Source organism: Falco peregrinus, chromosome 2 (assembly GCF_023634155.1).
Source record: "Falco peregrinus isolate bFalPer1 chromosome 2, bFalPer1.pri, whole genome shotgun sequence".
Lineage (NCBI taxonomy): Eukaryota > Metazoa > Chordata > Aves > Falconiformes > Falconidae > Falco > Falco peregrinus.
The window spans coordinates 67643321-67663927 of record NC_073722.1 but is presented as its reverse complement, the minus strand read 5'-3'; the positions used below and the strand labels follow the sequence as shown (position 1 = coordinate 67663927).

Genomic DNA, 20607 nt, shown 5'->3' with positions numbered 1-20607 from the left:
TGTCTAAATATCAGTGAAGGCCAAAGGTATTGAGACATCTTAGAAGCTGGTATCTGATGGATACGACAAGGTTAATACTATTCTTAAGTCACCTAATTGTTTCTAATTAGACTGATACTAAAATTGCAAAGCATTTTTAAATGTCCCCATGTCCCCCTTAGCCTGTTTCTCTTGAGGTTTTTATGTCCTGGCACTGTACCTCTGTGGTGCTCTGAGCTTGTGTAGGGCTAAGATCAGATAGCCCATCATAGGGCTCCACTGGGCTCCTCTGCACACAGGACTTTCAGGGAAGTATTGCTTAAAAAGGGCATGAAAAAAATGGCACAACTGTTTGAAGTCTTTAAATGGATGCATTAGGAGGATTGTTGAAAACCTATTAACTGCTTTTTCTTAAGGATGCAGGAGAACAGGGTGCCTCTCTTTGAAAATAGAATACAAAAGCAGATTCTTGCAGGATTTCATCTGGAGGCAGGAATCCATTCACAGACTCTCACACGAAGCATTTTGAAAACGGAACTGTAGTGATCTGTGTGAAAGTATTTCGAACATCTTGTTCAATGTCAAAAGAAGTATATTTAGACTTGATCATACTGTTACACTTTTTAATTAATGAATGCAGTAATAGGCAAATGAGTTCTATTAGCCTTCTGCTTAACAAAAAGAAACAGGTAATTTGTCAGCACCAGACAGTTACTGGTCATTTTAACAAACATGACTGTTTGAATAATCTCTGGAACAAAACTTGAAATGAGGTAGCAAAACAAATGTTCAAGAATTCAATTAAGTCTGAACAGATGCTCATAGGATAATAGATATAAATGTTCCTCAGTTTAAAAAGGACAAACCACAAAGCGTTGGAAATTCTGCTAGATCTGCTTTTGTGAGAAGAAGCCGAGTCTATTCTTAACCATGCACACTCAGAAATTGAGGGATACCGATTATTTTTCTGGTATTGCTACAGACTTAACTTTAACCAGGTCAGTTAAATCCAGACCTCTGAAAGTGTTTAGATTTTTGATGCTGTGTATTGCTAGGCCTGAGTGACTTAGGGCTCAGACTGGAGGCATTGTAGAATTGCCCTTTAAACAAAATCCTATGCAAGTCATTATGTTTCTGGCATATCACATTGCAGCTGAACAATACCAACCTGCAGTGAAGCTGGAATTGTCATTACTTTTGTCATATTTGTAATTGCATCCTCTGTTATGCTATATTCTTCATGGATGCATCAGTGGCTGGTTGTGGGTAGCTGACTTAGATCTTTCCTTATTCTGGCTTTGGAAGACTTAACACAGTCCTCACTGTAACACGCAAATTCATGCTCTGCTATACATGTTCTGCTTTGCTATTCTCACTGCATGCTTTAGGGATATCCTTCTGCCCAGGACATCGGAAGACTGTACTGCTGCCATCACCTTTAAATTGTATGATGCGACAGCTGATGTTTCAGTTGTAGAGTACCATCTTGCAGCCCAGGACAACAGGCCTATGCTTTGAATCTCACAGCAGGTGGAGCAGTGAGTCAGCCTGAAGCTCTTGAGAGACCAAAGCAAAGACTTAAGTCTGTGTGTGGAAGGGTTAAAGAAAAATATCTCTTGCAGCTTTAGAGGGAAGATCAGTCTCTTGATTGTAGGGAGCTGGATTGCAGTCCCAGCTGAGAAATGCATGAGGAGCATGACGCCATGTCCTTCGCATACAGCGTCAGATGGAATTAACACAAATATCCAGAGGAAATTTATATTGTGAATCTTTGTGGAGGTTGTAGGATATCACTTATGGAAGAACGTCCTTAGTGGTTGAGTGTGAAATGAGCTGCTGTATGAGGAAGCAGTGTCTGGACAAGTCTGACATGTGGTGATGCCTTTTTCCATTTTTTCTTTTTTTTTTTTTTTTTTTTTTTTTTTTTCTGTGGCAAGGCCCATCCAGGCCCTGTTCTGCCTTGTCTTCTCTGTGTCATGGCATAACCCAGCCCTCCTAATACAAGTAGTTGCTAGCAGTAATAGATGAAAATTCAGTGTCTTAAAAAACCCCTAAGATGACGTCTTGTCTGCAGTGTAGTGCTGCAATTAGCTAAAAATACAGGTTCTGTAATTTTATGACACCCTCCTCTCTGTTGTGAACTTTTCATTCAGATCCTACCTGTGATTCTGTCACTGTGCTCCTGATCTAAGTGAAGTGTTGAAGTTTTATATATGTGCTTACAAATATTCTAGGCTTTTTCTGCAGAGAATAGGAAAGGTGGGTTCGCCAGTACCCTGACAGAAATAGTATGTTGGCAGAAAATTTCAAGTAGCTGTAGTGTCAGGGGAAAAAAAAGTCAGTGCACTGTGAAATGAGGAGGGTGGGGGAAAGTTGTTGTAGTATAGGCTGTCGGTGAGAGTTTGGTGTTCTCCGGATTTCCCCTCACTGGCAGCATTTGAGGCAAAAGGCTGGGCCACCTAAAGAACTTCTCACCTGCCACCTGCTCCAGCAGTGCAAAGGGGGTTGCTGTCCTGCAGTATTCCTCTGAAGCTCAGGAGTTCACACAGTGAATACCCCACAGTGTTTGGCTTCCCACCCGGGACACAGCAGCATGCTCGCTGTTGTGGCAGAGGCAGAGTGACCAAGTCCCGTTTTCAAAAGGTTTCAAGTGAACGTGTTAGCCACTGCAATATTTGACCCTGACATAAGGTCTGACTTTCAGCTGATTTTGAAAATGACATCTGGTAAATCACTAGAATCAGATTGCTTAAAGGTATTTGGAAGACTCTGAGCCTTTTGTCCTTGCCACACTAAAATTCTGGGTTTATATTTTTTCTGTGTGGAATCTAAATCCTTGCTAAACTGAGGGTAAAAACATGGAGGTGTATTGTAAAGCTTAAGCTGTTTCCCATTGAGAATTGTTTCAGTGTCCCTGCATTCCTTCCTGGAGGGATTTTTTTTTTACCTTTTGTTTTCTGTAGTTGTTCGGATAGGGTAGTTCAATATAGTTCATAGATTTGCTATGTTACTTTGACAGAGAAATTTGATGAAGAAAATAATTGGGCTACGTTAATGTACGTATGCAGCACTGGCTGTTGCAGAGCAAAGGATTCTCTAGCATGTGAAGTTGTGGATATTTGCGTGAAACAATGCTGGGTGGTCGCATACATACTGGTGCAGAGTTTTTTGCAGTTGTGCAAAACATTGTCCTGACAAGAAACTGTTATTTTAAAAAAAACCACTGCTACTGCCTCAAGTATGGCAAGTAAAAAACCTTTAGAGTCACATTTTTCAGGGTGCTTTCTTCAGTCAGCTGAAAATCTCTTTCGTTTAGAGTCAAACTTTTTTATCAACAGTTTAAAGCTAGTGAAGGTCTCTGTGAGGGAGGAAAAAAAATACTTTATTAATTTGCTTTTCATTGGGTTTGAACCGTTTGCATCTGTTCGGAAAATCGGGTGAAAGGGAAGTTCCGCCCTGTAGAGCCCTCTCGTGGTGATGGGCTTAATAAACGGGGGAGGGGTTGGGCTTGGGGGTTGTTGATTTATAGTCTGGTTACCACTGAAAATAGGACAGAGGTTTTGTTTTGGTTTTGCTTTTTTTTACTGCTTTAATGCAAATGTAAGTTCCTCTACTCTTAATCATTTGTGGATTGAAATATACTTTGTATGTAATTGAAAGCAACTTGCTAAGCCCTGTAATGAGTTTTACATTGCCCCATATCTATACGGATACCTACAAATTGAAGAATGGACTTAAATAGAAATTCTGTTTTGTTGCTACTGATCTGGGACAAGTGGGAAGGGAAAGTGTCACTGGAGGTTGTAAAATGCCCCTCTGACACTAGTGATACTACCTATTTTTGGAAGATAAAAATGGCCTGAGGGTTTGGATTTTTTTTTTTTCTTATGCCAGTATTAAAAAGCAATGTGGTAAACCATATTTTATCTGGCTTAGGAACTGTAGTTCCAACTTTCTGAATTATTTGTATACTTTGTTATTTAATTCCTTGCTTTATCTTTTTGGCTTTGTTTTATGAACTGCAGTGTTCTAAAAAAATGTCTTTTAGGTTAATGATAAGTAATGTCTGCCTTTAACTTTTGCTTTTTTCTCTCAATTCCTGTTGCTGTAAAATTACCCAAGTTTAAGAGATGAAGAGATGGAGACAATGTACATAGGATGGACAGCACATACTAGAAACTTGTGCTTTAACCAACAAGTACACATAAAATCTGTATGGTCTCAAAGTCTGGAGTCCTATCTGAGTAAAAATAGTAATGCATTGCTTTTCTGAGTCAATCAGCTTTACAAGCTCTGATTTGTAGGGAAACTGCAAAATCTGAGGTGCTCTTGAAAATCTTGACAAAGTTTTAGGGGAGGAAAGCAAAGAGATCAAATTATCACTATGCTTTTATCTTTTGAGGCAGGGCTCTGGGGCACTAGGGAAGTGGCTTCGTTGCCAAACAGATCATCTTTCCTTTCAGAACCTTCCCACCCTGTTCCTGCCTAATCCTCTTCTAACAGGAAAAATACCATAATGCAAGTACCCTGAGACCTCTAGGGTCCTGTTTTTTTTTGATGGTGGAACTGTTTGCTGGTAGAGCTGTGGTAACCATCGTCTGTAGTAGTGACGACTGAATTTTGTGACTGCAGAAGTTTGATAACAAACTTTGTTACCTTTAGATTCAAATGGGTGAAGGATGCAGGATGTCTGTTTTGCAAAGCTGAGGGGTGGGAGGGAATGCTCTTGAGTGTTTCACGGGTCAGAGAAGGGAGAGCTCTTCAGGTAGCCTTTTCTAGGGGACGGCTATGTTCCTCAATACTGCCTGTGGCACTACACCCTCTTACTGTTCAGAAGTCACAGCCCTGGGGTGGGAGCCTGCTTGAGCTGCCTGCGAACCACATACAACTGAAGAACCACTGGTGGCTCATCCTTGTCACTTTTATACCTAGTATACTGAGTACAGAACTGGAGGCAAAAACTGTGTGAAGGGGAACTGGTGGAAAACACCTTCTTTGGTTGCTTATACTGATACTGCTCTTTGGACAAGGGTTTATTGCAGCTAATACTTATGCAGGATTTTGTGAAAGGTCTTTATTTTGGTGTGCAGCTACCTCATCACTGAAGAGAATGAGATTCTGCTGTTCAAGGCTTTGGGAAATAATTTTCTGCCCGGTAGCATGCTTTGGAAAATTTGCGTGAAGTAAGCTTGTGTACGTGTTTGGGAGAGGGAGGATGTTCAGACTTGTAAAACGTATTCAAAACCCATTTTCTGCAGACTAGTCTATTTAATAAATGTAGCGATTAAGTTTCCTGAAAATCATGCTTCACTTTAGAAAATAGTGGGCTGTGTTCTTCCTGTGTTTGTGTCAACTTGAGAGTTTAAATCAGACTAAGAATCTTGGTGAATAGGTCTTTAAGAATTTGAAGGGATGGACTTTAAGCTTATCCTGCATTTTAAAGAAATAGACATTTGTGTCTTCATGTTGTGCTGCGGTTTTGTGTGTTTGCTGTGATGGTGGGAATTAATTCCAAGCCAGGCTGATGACCAACTGACCTGATTCAACTTTTTTTGAGGTTTTTGAAGTGTTGCACAAGAGGTTTGAAGGAGAAAGTTTGGGGGCATGTGATGATTAATCTCTTTAGCAGTAAGAATGAAGTTTAAGCATGCTGTTGGAAACGTTGTACTCAGTTCTGTGCTGCTCTTTGTTTTAATTAACAATCTCCTGCATAGATTGGGAGTGTAAACTTCTTTGCACTTTAGTCCAATTAAATCATGCTTGGAGGTTGTCAGTGGTGCGGGGAACTCCCCCCTACCCCCCTTTTTTTCAGTTGTTCAGTGAGTCTGTGGAATAAAGAAAGAATTTGCCTGACAGGGTTTTGTACTGTTTCATTGTCTTGATGAATTATTGCGGAGAATAGGCGACAGTCTCTTTTGTCCAAAATGCATTGGAATGATTCATCCAATTCCTCAGAAAGTGACAGTGAAGCTCATTCAGCCTTTACGCAGACTGAGCACAACATAGTTGCAGCTTACTTAATAACAGCAGGTATGGGCATTGGCAAATCGTTGTGTAAGTTTTTAAAATGGAACTGTAGATCTGAATGCTCATTTTGTGTAGTAACAGTGATGGTATTTCATTTTGTATTACACAGATGACTGATGGTTTTTCTCCATAGTTTACTGACAGGTTAGCTATTAGCAGGCTGACCGAAGTGTGCAGAAACATCTAAGTTTTCTGCTCTATATTTGAAGGCAGCATTGTGTCTCGAAAATATATTTTGTTGATATGTAATTATAGAAGAGAGTGAGAATTAATTTCTGCCAGCTTGCAAAAGAGATAAAAATAGGGCATAGCTGTCACATCTTGCATTTTTCTGTGATGTGCTCGAAGCTATCTTGAGATTTCTCTGGGCACATGTTCATAGTAATATATGTGTAGTCTGAGCATGTGAGCGGGTGTCTGTTAGGGGGATGTAAGGGGAAGGGTTGGAATGTGACTTAGAGGGAGGGAGCTGGTCATTAATCAGAGAAGAACAGACTCCAGCTGCAGCTGTATTTTTCACCGATGACACAAGTTAGAAAAAGCACGCTGGAAGACTTGACATGGTCTTTCTTCCCTGTAACTGCAATGGCCTTTAGCTAAACTGTAGTTATGGAATTAGTATTTTGTTTCCTTAGACAGCTTTCTCAGTTATAACCACAACTGCTTCAGTAATGTTTTTCTGAAGCAGTGAGTGCTAGAGCTATGAAATACCGACCTCACCAAAACCTGAAACCTACTGTGTTTAAAAATAGGCCTTCTATACCTTTATTATGGAAAATTAAATCAGTTTATAAATATTTTATTCACAGACTGTAACATATATTTTCTGTGTTATAATTAGCTTATATGAAATAGTATTGCTAATGGTTGTGTTTTATTTAGCATATCTATTTGAAGTGGTAAGTATCAAATTGCTGTTTTGGTAAAGAGGGTACGTTTGAATGCAAAAATCTGTTTCAGGTTTTTGGAGAAATTGGTAGAACACTACACAGATCAGTAGACTTGTTATGAAGTTGTAGAGATGTATTATGGTCAAATATTAGAAGGCTGGATACACTCTGCATTACTACCACACTATTTGCAGGAAACTGGATCTATTAGGTGCTGCAAATATGTATAATACTACTTATATTTTTATTAAAATTGATTACATAGTGTGTAACAAGGTGGTCTTTTCAGATAGTTTGAAATAGTTTGAACACCTGGTGTTAGGGATCAAAGCTATCATAAATGATCAATGGGATTAGCCAGAATCAGCCCAGTTTTTCTTTATTAATATTGCATAGAAATAAAATGTCTTTTTTTTTTTAAAAAAAGGGACTATTTTGTGGGTGGGTTTTTTTTCTTTTTTTTTTTCTCATTATGTTTTGGGGGCGTCTAGTAAATCTTTCACCTGTAGCTTGGACTTTGCTTTCTTAATGAGGAATGCTTTTGATAGTAAGGTCTATAACATCTTTGAAAATATGACTGATTGCTTTGCAAATGCCTTACCACAGCAAATCTGGAAAATTTAAGCTGTGCTAATAAGCAGATGTCTAAGAATAAGAATGAAGTACAGGTATGGTGTTCATCATTATGCTGCTTTTTAAAAGGTTTGAATGCTTCTCTCTCTTGCAGATAATTGCTTTGTTTTCTGAGAAGGAGGTATTGTTAACTATTGCAGTCTTAACAGTAGTCATTGCATTGATTTTAGTGATTACAACAGGGGTATGCAGGCTGCAGTATCGCCTCATGGATGTTCTTCAGCTTGCAGTGGTGAAATGCTGTAGTATAATGTTAAAATGCTAACTGGAAAAGTAAATTCTGTGTTATAGGCAGACCTGACCTTCATTGTTTTGATGCTGGTACCCACAGATTTTGCTTAATTCTGTTAGGGCTTGTATTTGCATTTGATCTGCATTTTGTTTTCATTGCTTCATTTCATTCATGGAAAGAAGGAAAATAGGAAATTCTTCTGCTCTTAATCAGTTCATGACGTGTTTATCCTCATCTTCACAAAGCTATAAGGTTTAATTAAAAGAAATATGGGAATAGTTGTTCTAACAGTATGATGTTTCACAGGCCAAGTGGCAGCATCCCATGTGCTTTTTCTGAGTCAAGTAAGTTCATCCTAGCTGATGATATCAGCTTACGAAAGGGCTTGGGCTTGGTCGGCATGCCCTGCCCTCTAAGAAATCATAGAATTGTTTAGGTTGGAAAAGACCTTTAAGGTCATTGGTCCAATTGTTAATGTAGCACAGCCCAGTCCACCACTAAACCATGTCCCTAAGTGCCACGTCTACATGTTTCTTAAATACCTCCAGAAATGGTGACTCAGCCGCTTCCCTGGGCAGCCTGTTCCAATGCTTAATAACACTTTCAGTGAAGAAATTCTTCTTAATAGCCGATATAAACCTCCCCTGGTGCAACCTGAGGCTCTTTTTTTTCATCCTATCACTTGTTAATTGGGAGACGCTACCAACCCACACCTTGCTACAACCTCCTTTCAGGTAATTGTAGAGAGCAATAAGGTCTTCCTCCTCAGCTACCTTTTCTCCAGGCTAAACAGCTCCAGTTCCCTCAGCTGCTCCTCTTAAGACTCGTTCTCTAGACCCTTCACCAGCTTCATTGCTCTTCTAGTGGGCACTGCTTTACTGCTGCCTGGAGAGACCTTGTTCTTCTACTTGACCTGATTCTCGGAAACAGGGAAGAGTATTTTTTGAATCTATGGGTTTTTTTCTCATTTTGTTCAAGATGGAATCCACCTTCCTACATTTTTCTCCCCAGAACGTTTATTTTCGCTCTATTAATTTTAGTAGTTCTGAAATCTTTAATGAATATAGGCTTACTGATTTCCACTTTTTTTTCCCTGGTTTGGTTTGATTCCCTTCCTCACCTCCCCCTTCATTTTACAATTGGGCTCTGAAGCACTAAGTTTTAAGTGTGTCTAGCAGGATCCTTCCTTCGCCCTGAGGATATGAGTTTACAGTCCTGTTGTATTTCTGATTTCATCTGTTAAAGTATGCCTCATAAGAAGCCTGTACTGTTTTCTAAACCTTTAATTCTGTTTTGCTTCCTCTCTCCCAAGAGATGTCACACTACTTGTCAACAGGAGAGCTGACAGAACTGGCACTGTCAGTGCTTTACTACGTGCTGGTTTTGAATCAGATCCCCAGCTCCCTGCTTTTGTTCATTTTAGGGGCTCGTAGCATCACAATGTCATTCCTGAAATGTGTGAATGTATGAATAAGATAGCTGATGGCATCTGTGGGGCTGTGCACCCCCAACATCATCTGTAATATAGTTTTTATGTACTAAGCAGGAGACTTGCACCTGAGAACAGACATGCTTGATGGTATTAAAAAGAGAATGGAAAAAGAGGCAACCAACAATGAATTACCATTTTGCCTCATTTGTTTTTAAAATTACTGAATTGGTTGAGAGAATTTCTGTAATGTAGGAAATTGGTACTGATTAATAAAATATTGCGGTGAAACTTCTTATGTGAGCTTCAGGTATAATAAAAAAGGTACCAAATGAAATGGAGAAACTTGACGTAAAAGCTGATGGATTGGTGTTGTCCCCCATGTCTGTTATCCAAAGTATCATCTTTGTTATATTTTTATGTATGTTGTTATGATTGCACTAGCTTTCCTTCTGCCCTTTTTCAAACCTGTCATGGTACTAACATAGGTCTCGCTGAGCATGGTGGTTCAGATGGTACATCTGATGTGTATTTGACTCTAGAAATGTCTGCCACAGTTCGATGCACTGAGGTGTGTGCTGGTGGTTATAAATCTATGGACTGTGTTCCTGTGGACTGCTAATGGTGGAGCCCGCAGGAGTTTCTGTGATTTGAAGGAATTTCCATACTGATACCAGTTGAAGTCTTCAAAATTCAACCGTAGAGCTGAAGTTCTTGAAACTGATTCTTGCCCTTGGGTTTTCTAACACTGCTGATCTGAGGTTATTGTTTTAGCTGCAGTGTTTGTAGTCTGACTGTGAACATATTTGGGAGATTTTTAACTCTGTGCTGCAGCATTGATGGTGACAGAAATGAAAGAACATTGTGTAATACTTAAAAACCTTATTGCCCTTTCCACAGAGGCATGTCAGCAAAAGCTAAGCTGTGTGTGTCAGGTTTTAGGTGGAGCCAATAGAGAAGCAAAAATCCCATCAGTGAAAGTGATGGATTGCCAGGGAACTGGAGCAGGATGGGCAGTAACTGTGAAGGGAGATGGGTCTGCTTGTCTGTTGTCAGACTTTTACCAAAATAACATTCCACTATGCACTTGTAATTTAAGGTGCCCAGGCTATAGAAATGTTTTTAAGTTTAGGATTTGTTCAGTTATACTGTAGCAGCTGTGCTAGACTAGGGAATCTGTGAACAGCTCACAAATTCCTGTTACTACTTACAAGTTATTTTTTAATGGCTGTGTTTGCCTTGAACATGGTGGAATTTTCCATTTTATTGGTAAGGGTTGGGAGTCACAGAATGGTCGGGGTTGGAAGGGACCTCTGGAGATCCTCTAGTCCAGCCCCCTGCTAATGCAGGTTCACCTACAGCAGGTTGCACAGAATCACGTCCAGGTGGATTTTGAATGTCTCTGCAGAAGGAGACTCCACAGCTTCTCTGGGCAGCCTGTCCCAGTGCTCTGTCACCCTCAAGGTAAAGATGTTCTTCCTCATATTCAGGTGGAACTTCCTATGGTGCAGGTTGCCCCTTGTGCTGTCAGTGGGCACCACTGAAAGGAGCCTGGCCCCATCCTCTTGGCACTTGCCTTTAAGATATTTGTAGATATTGATAAGATCCCCTCTGTCTTCTCTTCTCTAGGCTAAAAATGCTCAGCTCTCTCAGCATTTCCTCATAAGGGAGGTGTTCCAATCCCCTGATCATCTCTGGAGCCCTCTGCTGTACCCTCTCCAGTAGTTCCCTGTCTCTCGAGCTGGGGAGCCCAGAGCTGGACACAGCACTCCAGATGTGGCCTCACCAAGGCAGAGCAGAGGGGGAGGACAACCTCCCTCAACCTGCTGGCCACACTCCTCCTAATGCACCCCAGGATGGTACCATTGACCTTCTTGGTCACAAGGGCACACTGCTGGCTCTCGGGCAACTTGAACTGGGCAACACCAGAACTGCCAGGTCCTTCTCCACAGAGCTGCCTTCCAGTAGGTCAACCCCTTGCCTGTACTGGTGCAGGGGGTTGTTCCTCCCCAGGTGCAGGACCCTACACTTGCCTCTGTTGAACTTCATGAGGTTCCCCTCCACCCAGCTCTCTGGCCTGTCCAGGTCTCACTGAATAGCAGCGCAGCCCTCTGGTGTGTCAGCCACTCCCCCAGTTTTGTATCATCAGCAAACTTGCTGAGGGTGCACTCAGTCCCCTCATCCAGGTCATTGATGAACAAGTTGAACAGGACTGGACCCAGCACTGACCCCTGGGAACACCAGTAGCTACAGGCCTCCAGCCAGACTCTGTGCTGCTGATCACAACCTCTGAGCTCTGCCATTCAGCCTGTTCTCAATCCACCTCACTGTCCGCTCCTCTAACCCACACCTCCTGAGCTTACCTATGAGGATGTTATGGCAGATGGTGCCAAAAGCCTTGCTGAGGTCAAGGTAGACAACATCCACTGCTCTCCCCTCATCTACCCAGCCAGCCATTCCATCATAGAAGGCTATCAGGTTAGTCAGGCATGATTTCCCCTTGGTAAATCCATGCTGATTACTCTTGATGACCTTCTTTTACTCCAAATGCTTCAAGATGACCTCCAGGATGAGCTGTTCTATCACCTTTCTGGGATGGAGGTGAGGCTGGCTGGCCTGTAGTTTCCTGGGCCCTCCTTCTTGCCCTTGTTGAAAACTGGAGTGACATTGGCTTCCTCCAGTCCTCAGGCACCTCTCCTGTCCTCCACAACCTTTCAAAGATGTGGAGAGTGACTTAGCAGTAACATCTGCCAGCTCCCTCACCACTCGGGGTCGCATCCCCTTGGGGCCCACAGATCTGTGGGTGTCAAGTTTGCTTAAGTGATCCCTAACGTGGTCCTCCTCGGCCGAGGGAAAGTCTTCCTTTCCCCAGACTTCCTCTCTTGCCTCCAGGGTCTGGCGTTCTTGAGGGCTGGCCCTGGCAGTGAAGACTGAAGCAGAGGCAGCATTCAGTAACTCCTTCTCTGTGTCCTTCGTCACCAGGGCACCCACCTCATTCAGCAGCGGGCCCACATGTTCCCTAGTCTTCCTTTTCCTGCTGATGTATATGAAGAAGCTCTTATTGTCCTTGATCTCCCTCACCAGATTTAATTCCAAATGGACCTTAGCCTTCCTCATCACCTCCCTGCATGTTCTGACAACATCCATATATGCCTCCCAAGTGCCCTGCCCCTTTTTCTGCACCCTGTAAACCTCCTCCTTCTGTTTGAGGTTTGCCAGAAGCTCCTTGTTCACCCATGCAGGCCTCCTGCCCCCTTTGCTTGATTTCTTACTCATGTTGTTTGATTTCGTCCTCTCTGCAGAGGTGCAAGGGGGAGTTTTTAACCTTATTAACTGTTTATTAGTAACTTGTATTAGTAGTGGGTTAGTAAAAGTTTAGAGGATGAGAGTTTGCTCTGGATATCTCTGCAACAGGCTAGAGTCTGAAGAGAATAAAAACCACCCCAAAAATAATACTGTTTTGTGGGAGTGCCATATAAACTCACTCCAAGAGCCATGCAGTAGGATTTGGCTAGGGAGGAGGAATAGCAGGAGAAAAGGAGGACCTGTAGGTTTTGATATAGGTCACTAGAATCAGAAAAAGCTTGCTGATGTACAGGGTCCTGAAGAGTGTCCTGAGCACCTCGAGGAGCATTAAGTCCAAAACAAATTTCAGAGGGATTGGACATCAAGAGAGGAGAATGTACATCTTAGCTTTAGTACTGTATTTATTACAACTCTCTGCCTACTGGCCATTTATTGTGTTGCCTAACAACAGACTTCAGACACAGTTTGAGTCAAGCCAGACCAAAGAGGTTTAAAAAATACACAGGTTAGCGAGGTGGGAGCCAGTTTGGTGCAGAGTTGGACTTTTACCATGGCTATAACAGCCCTAGAGCTTGTTAGCTGGAGAAAACGGCTCTGGTGCTGGCCCAGCCATGCCACTGCGGTAGGCTGTGCAGATCATCCAGGCTGCTTGACAAGGCTTAGAAAATTCAGTTTGCAGCAACCTGAGCCATCTCTGATGCTTGCAAAGAATTGGGACCTCATGAGCAGAGAAAGGGATTCAGTCTGGCTGGGACAGTGGCAGCAAAATCAAAGCTTCTATGTTCCTTTAGCCCAGGGTTATTGTCTGAATGCACAGTGGAAACTGCTGAAAAATGAGGATTGCGGGTGGCGGCAGGGGCCTTCTGCTGTATCAAGGGCATCATAACCCCAGCTTTTTTTTGCCAGTCACCGACCTGCATTCTTTTTTGCCATGGAAGACAGTACTGTACTTGGTTGCTGGAGTGTTTGAATTGTAATCCTAGATGATTTTACATCTCTGCTTTGCTTGTTGTCATTGCATCGGAAGTTCCAGGTTTGGCAAAATGCTCCACTTTTGGACCTTACTGAATCCAAGTGAAAGTAACCTAATTGGAAAAGCTTTTCACTCCTTGTCAGGTGTCTATCCTCTTTGCAAAATTATGTTTGACTGAGAATAAAACTTGTTTAGGACTTAGATATTACAATAGGCTGCTTTTTCTTCTGCAGGTGTGTTGCTGACTGGTGTCTATCTTTTTGTAAAGTTTCCCTTTTTCTTTTTTTACAGGAGTGGTAAGCATTTTCAGTAACATTGTTGTGCTAGGCATCTTTGTTAAGTACAAAGAGCTTCGGACAGCAACCAATGCAATTATTATCAACTTGGCTTTTACTGACATTGGTGTTAGTGGCATTGGTTACCCCATGTCTGCTGCCTCAGATCTGCATGGAAGCTGGAAATTTGGATATACTGGATGTCAGGTATTGCAATTCAGTCAGAGAAATTTTTGAGCAATGAAAAGCAAACAGAAATAAGTAGTAGCTCTACCTGAAACTAGTGCTTCTAAGAGATAAGATGGAGATGCAAAACTTCACTCTAGACCTGAAGCTGATGTTCTATAATGTCAACAATTTCTGGATATAGGATTTTGTGTGAATTTCATTCCAAATTTATATTTATAATCTGAAAGCATTAAAGTGTAACCTTATATTTATTAACAAGAGATATTTTAAAGTAGCTTTAAGAAGGCTTAGGAAATGAAATCCCCAAATGAAGATGGTTATAGTAGCACATGCACATTTGGTGATTTACTTGATAGTTAAAAACTTTGAATCTGGCTGATGTTTTGATGATGAGCTTGACAGATCTTAATTAGTTCTGCTTGGCAAATACATGTTCTTTTGGATGGGACTGCTGGGATATTTAAAATGAAGGTTTGCAAGGCTCTTGGTCTTCATTAAAGATTTAGTCTTGTTTTAATAGCTATTTTAAAAAATAGACTGACTGGAAAACATACTTCTATAGCAGAGAGATGGTGCCCTTTGCTGGCTGTTTACTTTGATTTAATCTACCTTTTTAAAAGACTGTTAGGCTTAAGTGTTCAGGAAAATTAATGGTAATGTGAAGGCATACGCTGAAATGTGACTCAAATATTAGCATCACTATACATTTTGGACCTTTATATAATGGATGTTTATAACAATCTGACATCGCTTGCCCGAGTACAAAGTTATTTCAAGCTCAAAATTCAGTCACTGTTTGACAAGAAGCCTCACCTTTGGATCTAGACTGACTTGTAGTGCATTGAAGTTGATGTGAAATCTCACTACCGGTGCTTTGGGAGTTAAGATCGCTTGAAGCACAACTTACGTCAATCTAAGCCAAATGAATCCTGTGAACTGAGATGGCTGAATGTCATGTGGTTCTATTATAACTGCTGGTGGCATGTGGTCTGGCACAGGGCTCTGTTTCTGGGGTGTCAGTGGTAACACAGCCCCTGCAGTCATCCTTCCTGGTCAGGCTGCCCCTGGGATGACTGGGCAGATGAATTTGGAGCATGTTGGGATTGCAGCATATGTCACTCTGTGCAGTAGATTTGACATGTAGGTATGGGGGCTGATGGGGAAAGTCAGTGTACCATATCCGTGAAATAAGTGTAGCTATACAATAGAGGAAAGAGTGACAATTCAGGACCTCACACTTGCTATAACAGTAACTTTTTTTATGAATCAAATGCTCTTCAGGCTTCTTTAACATACATAGAAAACATGAATTGAGCCACCCCCCAACCTCCAAACTCTTATCTTCAAATGTCAAAATTTACTTTCTTGAAATACAGTGTTTGTTTGGGTTTTTTTTGACTACTGTCTTCAGGATTTCTGATGTGCACACAAGCAGGTTGCTTTTGAAATGTTTAATTTTAAATAAGCCATCTCCAAACTGCCTGCATTGAATTAGTTGCTTCAGTACCTTGCTGATGGAAGAGAATGCTGGCTGAATGCAATGTATTGTAGTGCTTTGGATTCAGTCCACAAATTTATGCTTGTACCTTTGAAAGATTTCTTGGGAAGGTTTTTTGTCTGTCTGTTTTAATTTCAGATCTATGCTGCCTTAAATATCTTTTTTGGGATGGCGAGTATTGGTTTGCTCACTGTTGTTGCAGTTGACCGTTATCTGACGATCTGCAGGCCTGATATAGGTACTGTACTTATGGTCAAAAATTGTTCACTGTTGGGTTTCTGTGAAAGAAGAGTCTAATTGTATTGTTTTCTCATTAATAAGTTTCTCATGATTACAGTGCTGGGCATAACTTGAATTTAGGGTGTGATCCTGCAGTACTTGCTTGAGTATGTTACCTAGTTGGCATGCATGGTACTGCTGGTGAAAGTGAAAATTTCACATTTAAGCTGTTGTTCTGTTTATATGTTGTATTTTCATGGCTGTTTTCAGGCTTTAGAGGGAAATATATATATTTCATCCATATACAGAAGCACATGAAAAGCCTCTAGTTGTGGGAGGCTTTGACCTCTGTCAAGCAAATGCGTGCCTCTAGTGTGTTAATACTGTACTGGATGTTTTTCTCTCCTCTCTGTTACAGCTGTATTGTAATGGTTAATTCCTCCCCCTGCAATCATGCAATAATGTACTTGAATGCACTGTTGCATAATAAGCTTTTTGGCATGGGATTAGGATCAGGTATTGCCTGTATGCGGTGAGTTGGAGCGTGTGTCAGTATTTAAGTGGTGTTAAAGGCTGGAAAGCTTGAGATGTCATTCAGTAGTATGAAACAGGTATGCTACGGTGTTTGGGAATGTAGGCCTTTGAAAGAATCACTATTAAACCTGGTATGTGCTTAATGGAAGCCACTTGTTCAACAATGGGAAGAAGCAAAAGTTGACAATGGCTTGTGACTGTATGTGCTTGGCCACAGGAAGAAGAATGACTAGCCGTAGCTATGCCACCCTAATCCTTGCTGCTTGGATAAATGCAGTCTTTTGGGCTTCCATGCCTACTGTAGGCTGGGCTAGCTACGCTCCGGATCCAACTGGAGCAACGTGCACAGTAAATTGGAGGAAAAATGATGTGTAAGATTCCTCTTCATCCTTTCTTTTAAATATGCTGTCTCATTGAAGGCTAACATTTAATTCACCACTATGTGAGCCTAACTTCTTTGTGAAGTATGAAGCCTAATTTATAAAAATAATTTTAAAACAACAGAAATAATATAGAACAAGTCTAGAAAAAAACGTAGGCACTGAGCCGTGCTTGGAAACTGCAAGACTTGTAGTTGCTAATAAAAAAATTAAAGCTAAAGAAAATTTTCCTGATTATTTAAAACCTTTTTGTAAAATTTCAATTGTAAAATAATCAAATCAAAATATCAAATTCTTTAACTTTTCCTTGATGGCTATTTGTAAGTTACTGTGTTTTGTTTTTCTGTCTTATCAGGTCCTTTGTTTCCTACACAATGAGTGTAATTGCTGTTAATTTTGTTGTACCCTTAACAGTCATGTTTTACTGTTATTACAATGTTTCCCGGACAATGAAACAATATGCGAGCAGTAACTGTCTGGAGAGCATCAACGTAGATTGGTCTGACCAAGTAGATGTGACAAAGGTATGGCAAATGAGGGCGTGTTTTTTTTTAAACATGTTCTTTTGTGTTAAAGTCTTGGGGGCAAAGGAACAGCGCTGCCTTTTAAGCATTTCTGTTTCCTACATGCCCTCTTTTCCTTTAGTACTAAATATTAACTGAAATCTAGCCTTGGTGAAAACTCTTGGCTTGACTTACATTAGATTCTTTACTCTTGGCCTAATGCTCTTTCCATCTGAATGGCTACTTTGAGGGCTGGGAGCAACAATGAATTTTCCTTGCCTCTGCCCTGTGTCATGACACAGAAATAAACCTCAGAGGTGTCCTAGGAGGACTTCTACTTTTTGTGCCTGCAGAGTCCTTAGGCTTTCTGCTAGGTTCACAGGTGTATCTGATCTGAAATGGATTGGTCAACTCTGATTTGAAATCATGGCCTAGAAGTGAAAGTGCATTTCCAAGCTCCCGAGCGATGTGATTCCCACCCCCTTGTTCTTTTCAGTCTGTTGAGCTTATCTCTTTCTTATGTAAACAGTAGCAAATATGTGTTATGGTATAAAATTATATATTCTGCCTGGAAGGTTGACATTCTTTTAATGTATAAAAGTCCTTGAGAAAGCTTGAAGATCACTAGCTCCTTTGATTTTTGTGTGACAACATGATTTATGGTTGGGCATGATAAAAAAAGTGAGAGACAATTGGACAGAAGAGTATGTACCTACTCTTTTGAATTACTTATTAATGCAAGCTTAACATGCCTTGTAAAATTTTTTCATCACTGAATCCTGGAAAATGGTAGTTTTACCCAAAAAGAATAATTTGAGTATTTTCTTCTTCTAAAGAGCTCTTGGAATGTTTGAAATTGAGGTTTCAGTCATAAATTTAAACTCACATTTGTGAAGAAAATGTGAAGAAATTTTTCCTGTTTTGCAGTTGAAGACAGTTGAAGACACTGAGTTAATTTTGAAAAAAAACCCCAAACAACCCAAACACAAACAAACCAAAACCAAACACCAAACCCCCAAAAACAAAAGAAAAAGATCGAAGCTTTGGTGTTAAGCAGTGTCCTTCTTTAGAGATGGAGTGCTTGCTTTTCCACAAATCAACATTTTCTAAGCTTTCTACACACCGAACAAGCTTCTAAAGGAAAGGACTTTTTCTTTACATTATTATCATTACTATAATTTATTATTAGAATTACATTATTATTATTATTATTTACTCTATTCTGTGGAGACAGTCACAGTTTGTTTATTGGTTGTGCTCTAGAACAGCTCATACAAAGTAGCCATTTACTACTTGTTTCTTATCTTTTTCATCACTGAAAGACTGAAAAAGGATATAAGTAAACGTCACTAGGGAATCTTGTACATACGAAGAACCCTGCAGTTTTGTTTGGTTTTCTTGTGATTTGTGTTGTCCTCTTGATTAATTTGAGATTTCCATTACTGATTCATGGCCCTGGCAAAAGCCAGAAAAGTCTGTCCCAGTTGATTCCTCCCCAACCCTCCCACTACCCCCGGCTTGTTGCTGTTCAGTTCTAGCTGCAGCATGGTGTGTTCTGGGGTGTGAGCCCCAACATGCCCAGATTGTTCTCTCTGACAGGCAGGCAGAAAAGACATGACTGTTTGGTTTAATGAAGCATGATAGCCATGTTCAAGCATCGTACTGAGGAGATACCCAATCAGACACTTACGGGTTCCTTAAGTACATGGACTGAGCCTTTGTGTCCTAAAACATTTACTTTCTTTTATTTAACTGTACCATAGTTAAGCCTTACGAAACATTTTTGTTTAACAGCCTTATTAAATATCTGATGTCTCCATCTTCATGTAATACTGGTTATATGTCTGTTCCTCTTGTTTTACAGATGTCTGTTGTGATGATTGTGATGTTCTTGATGGCATGGTCTCCATACTCTATTGTGTGTTTATGGTCTTCCTTTGGAGACCCAAAGAAAATTTCTCCTGCAATGGCCATCATAGCTCCTCTATTTGCAAAATCTTCCACATTCTATAATCCCTGCATTTATGTCATTGCAAACAAAAAGTAAGTGTTCCTAATTTGGTACCGGTCTACTTCATGATTTTAGTGTATCATCTAGCTATAGAAGGATCATCTGTAAAATATGACAAACTGATTAGCAAAGAGATCAAAGGGTAAGCCACTGTTGATTTACCAAAGATGACCTTTTGGACAGGAATTCATCATCAAAACATACTGACTTGATAAAGATGTTTAACAAAGCTTTTGTAAGACAGTTTTGAAAGTCCCTTTGTCATTTCTCAGAGGGACTCATTACAGAATTGGGGTTGCATCAGCAGTAATTTGGTTTTAAGGACTGTGGCAAAAATGTGTGGTGGCTTAGTGACATGTAACTTCTGTAGGTGTCCTTGCTTCATTTGGGATGAGTCATATTCTGACTGACTAGGATGGGTTGACACTTTTTGTTAAAGTAAATAAGCTAAGCCTTCTGTTTTGAGCGAGCTTATCAAATGCTCTAACCAAGCCAGTGCCTCTGACTGAGAACTGGGTTTTGCAAAGAGGCTTCCTTCCTTTCTCTGCTACCAGCCTAGAAGCAGAACCTGTGATCTCTCTCTAGGTGAACTTGTCTGACTGATCCTGCTGAGTCAATGAAAAACCTTCTCATTTTCCCCCATTCTGTAAGTTCATCTGTCATGGCTATACCCTGTCCTGGGATAAGCAAAAGCTGCTGTGACCCATGTTGCAGAAGAAACACTGAACTTAACTGAGTTATTCCTGTACCTGGAAGTGAAAAAGACTCGGGTCCTTTTGAATTCCAAATACCCCTTTTTTTTTTATTAAGTTTTACTAAAATTGAAATTTGTTGTAATTCTTCATGCCAGCTTACCCAATTTTTCTTTGTACTTGGTTCTCCATCTAACAATCTTTCTGCTTTCCTTTTTTTGTCCTTTGCAGGTTTAGGAGGGCAATCCTGGCAATGGTGCGATGTCAGACAAGACAAGAGATAACTATAAACAATGCCTTGCCCATGAGCGTATCTCAAAGAGCACTAACATCATAGAACTCTTGTCATTTGCCTGCATAAATTACGTGGAAAGGAATGAAATCTGGGTTAAAGTTAATTAATCTTTTGGAATAATAATCTGCCTTAGCCAGCCAGCTGTTTTCTGTTAATCATGGTAATCTTTTTAGATAGGTTAAGATGAAAAAACCCACTAAGACTTTAGTTTTTGAGTGTGAGCTTTATTGACCCAGTCTTTCCCAAACAAAAAAGGCCAGTGAAGCGGTCACTGTGACTGTTACAGGGTTGGACAAGGTAACGCAGGGGCAGGGAGAGACTGAAGCAAGAAATGCTGAGATTCAGTAGGATTTTTGCACTTGTAATTTCTTTCATGAATTACTCTCCCTCGATTTCCCTTGAAAGTTTTCCAGACTTGAGATATTCTGGATTTTCCCTGTGTGAATATGTTTCTGTACCAAGTGTCTGGTGTTGATATGCTTTGCAAAGTTATGTTTCTGTGAAGATGTTAAGATATCAGAATATCTAGCCAAACCCTATAG

The 20607-nt window shown here is 40.6% G+C and overlaps 1 protein-coding gene and 1 long non-coding RNA gene across 2 annotated transcripts in view; both read left to right on the top strand.

Moving 5' to 3' along the window:
• LOC129783887 (uncharacterized) overlaps positions 1–20607 on the top strand; it is a 177995-nt gene that overhangs the window by 33994 nt on the left and 123394 nt on the right. The window lies entirely within an intron of this gene.
• On the top strand, positions 71–20240 carry RRH (retinal pigment epithelium-derived rhodopsin homolog). Its single transcript, XM_005238040.3, has 7 exons — positions 71–6009; positions 13761–13951; positions 15570–15669; positions 16402–16555; positions 16920–17088; positions 18932–19110; positions 20002–20240. Exons 1-7 carry the CDS (start codon positions 5904–5906, stop codon positions 20105–20107), a joined length of 1005 nt encoding a protein of 334 aa, XP_005238097.1. The 5' UTR covers positions 71–5903; the 3' UTR covers positions 20108–20240.

Bases quoted from the DNA above. Each gene is read 5' to 3' on its own strand.
- RRH (XM_005238040.3), top strand. From the start codon at position 5,904: ATGCATTGGAATGATTCATCCAATTCCTCAGAAAGTGACAGTGAAGCT. The intron at 13,952-15,569 runs GTATTGCAATTC...TTTTAATTTCAG, and splicing joins TTGGATATACTGGATGTCAG to ATCTATGCTGCCTTAAATAT. The intron at 17,089-18,931 runs GTATGGCAAATG...CTTGTTTTACAG, and splicing joins ACCAAGTAGATGTGACAAAG to ATGTCTGTTGTGATGATTGT.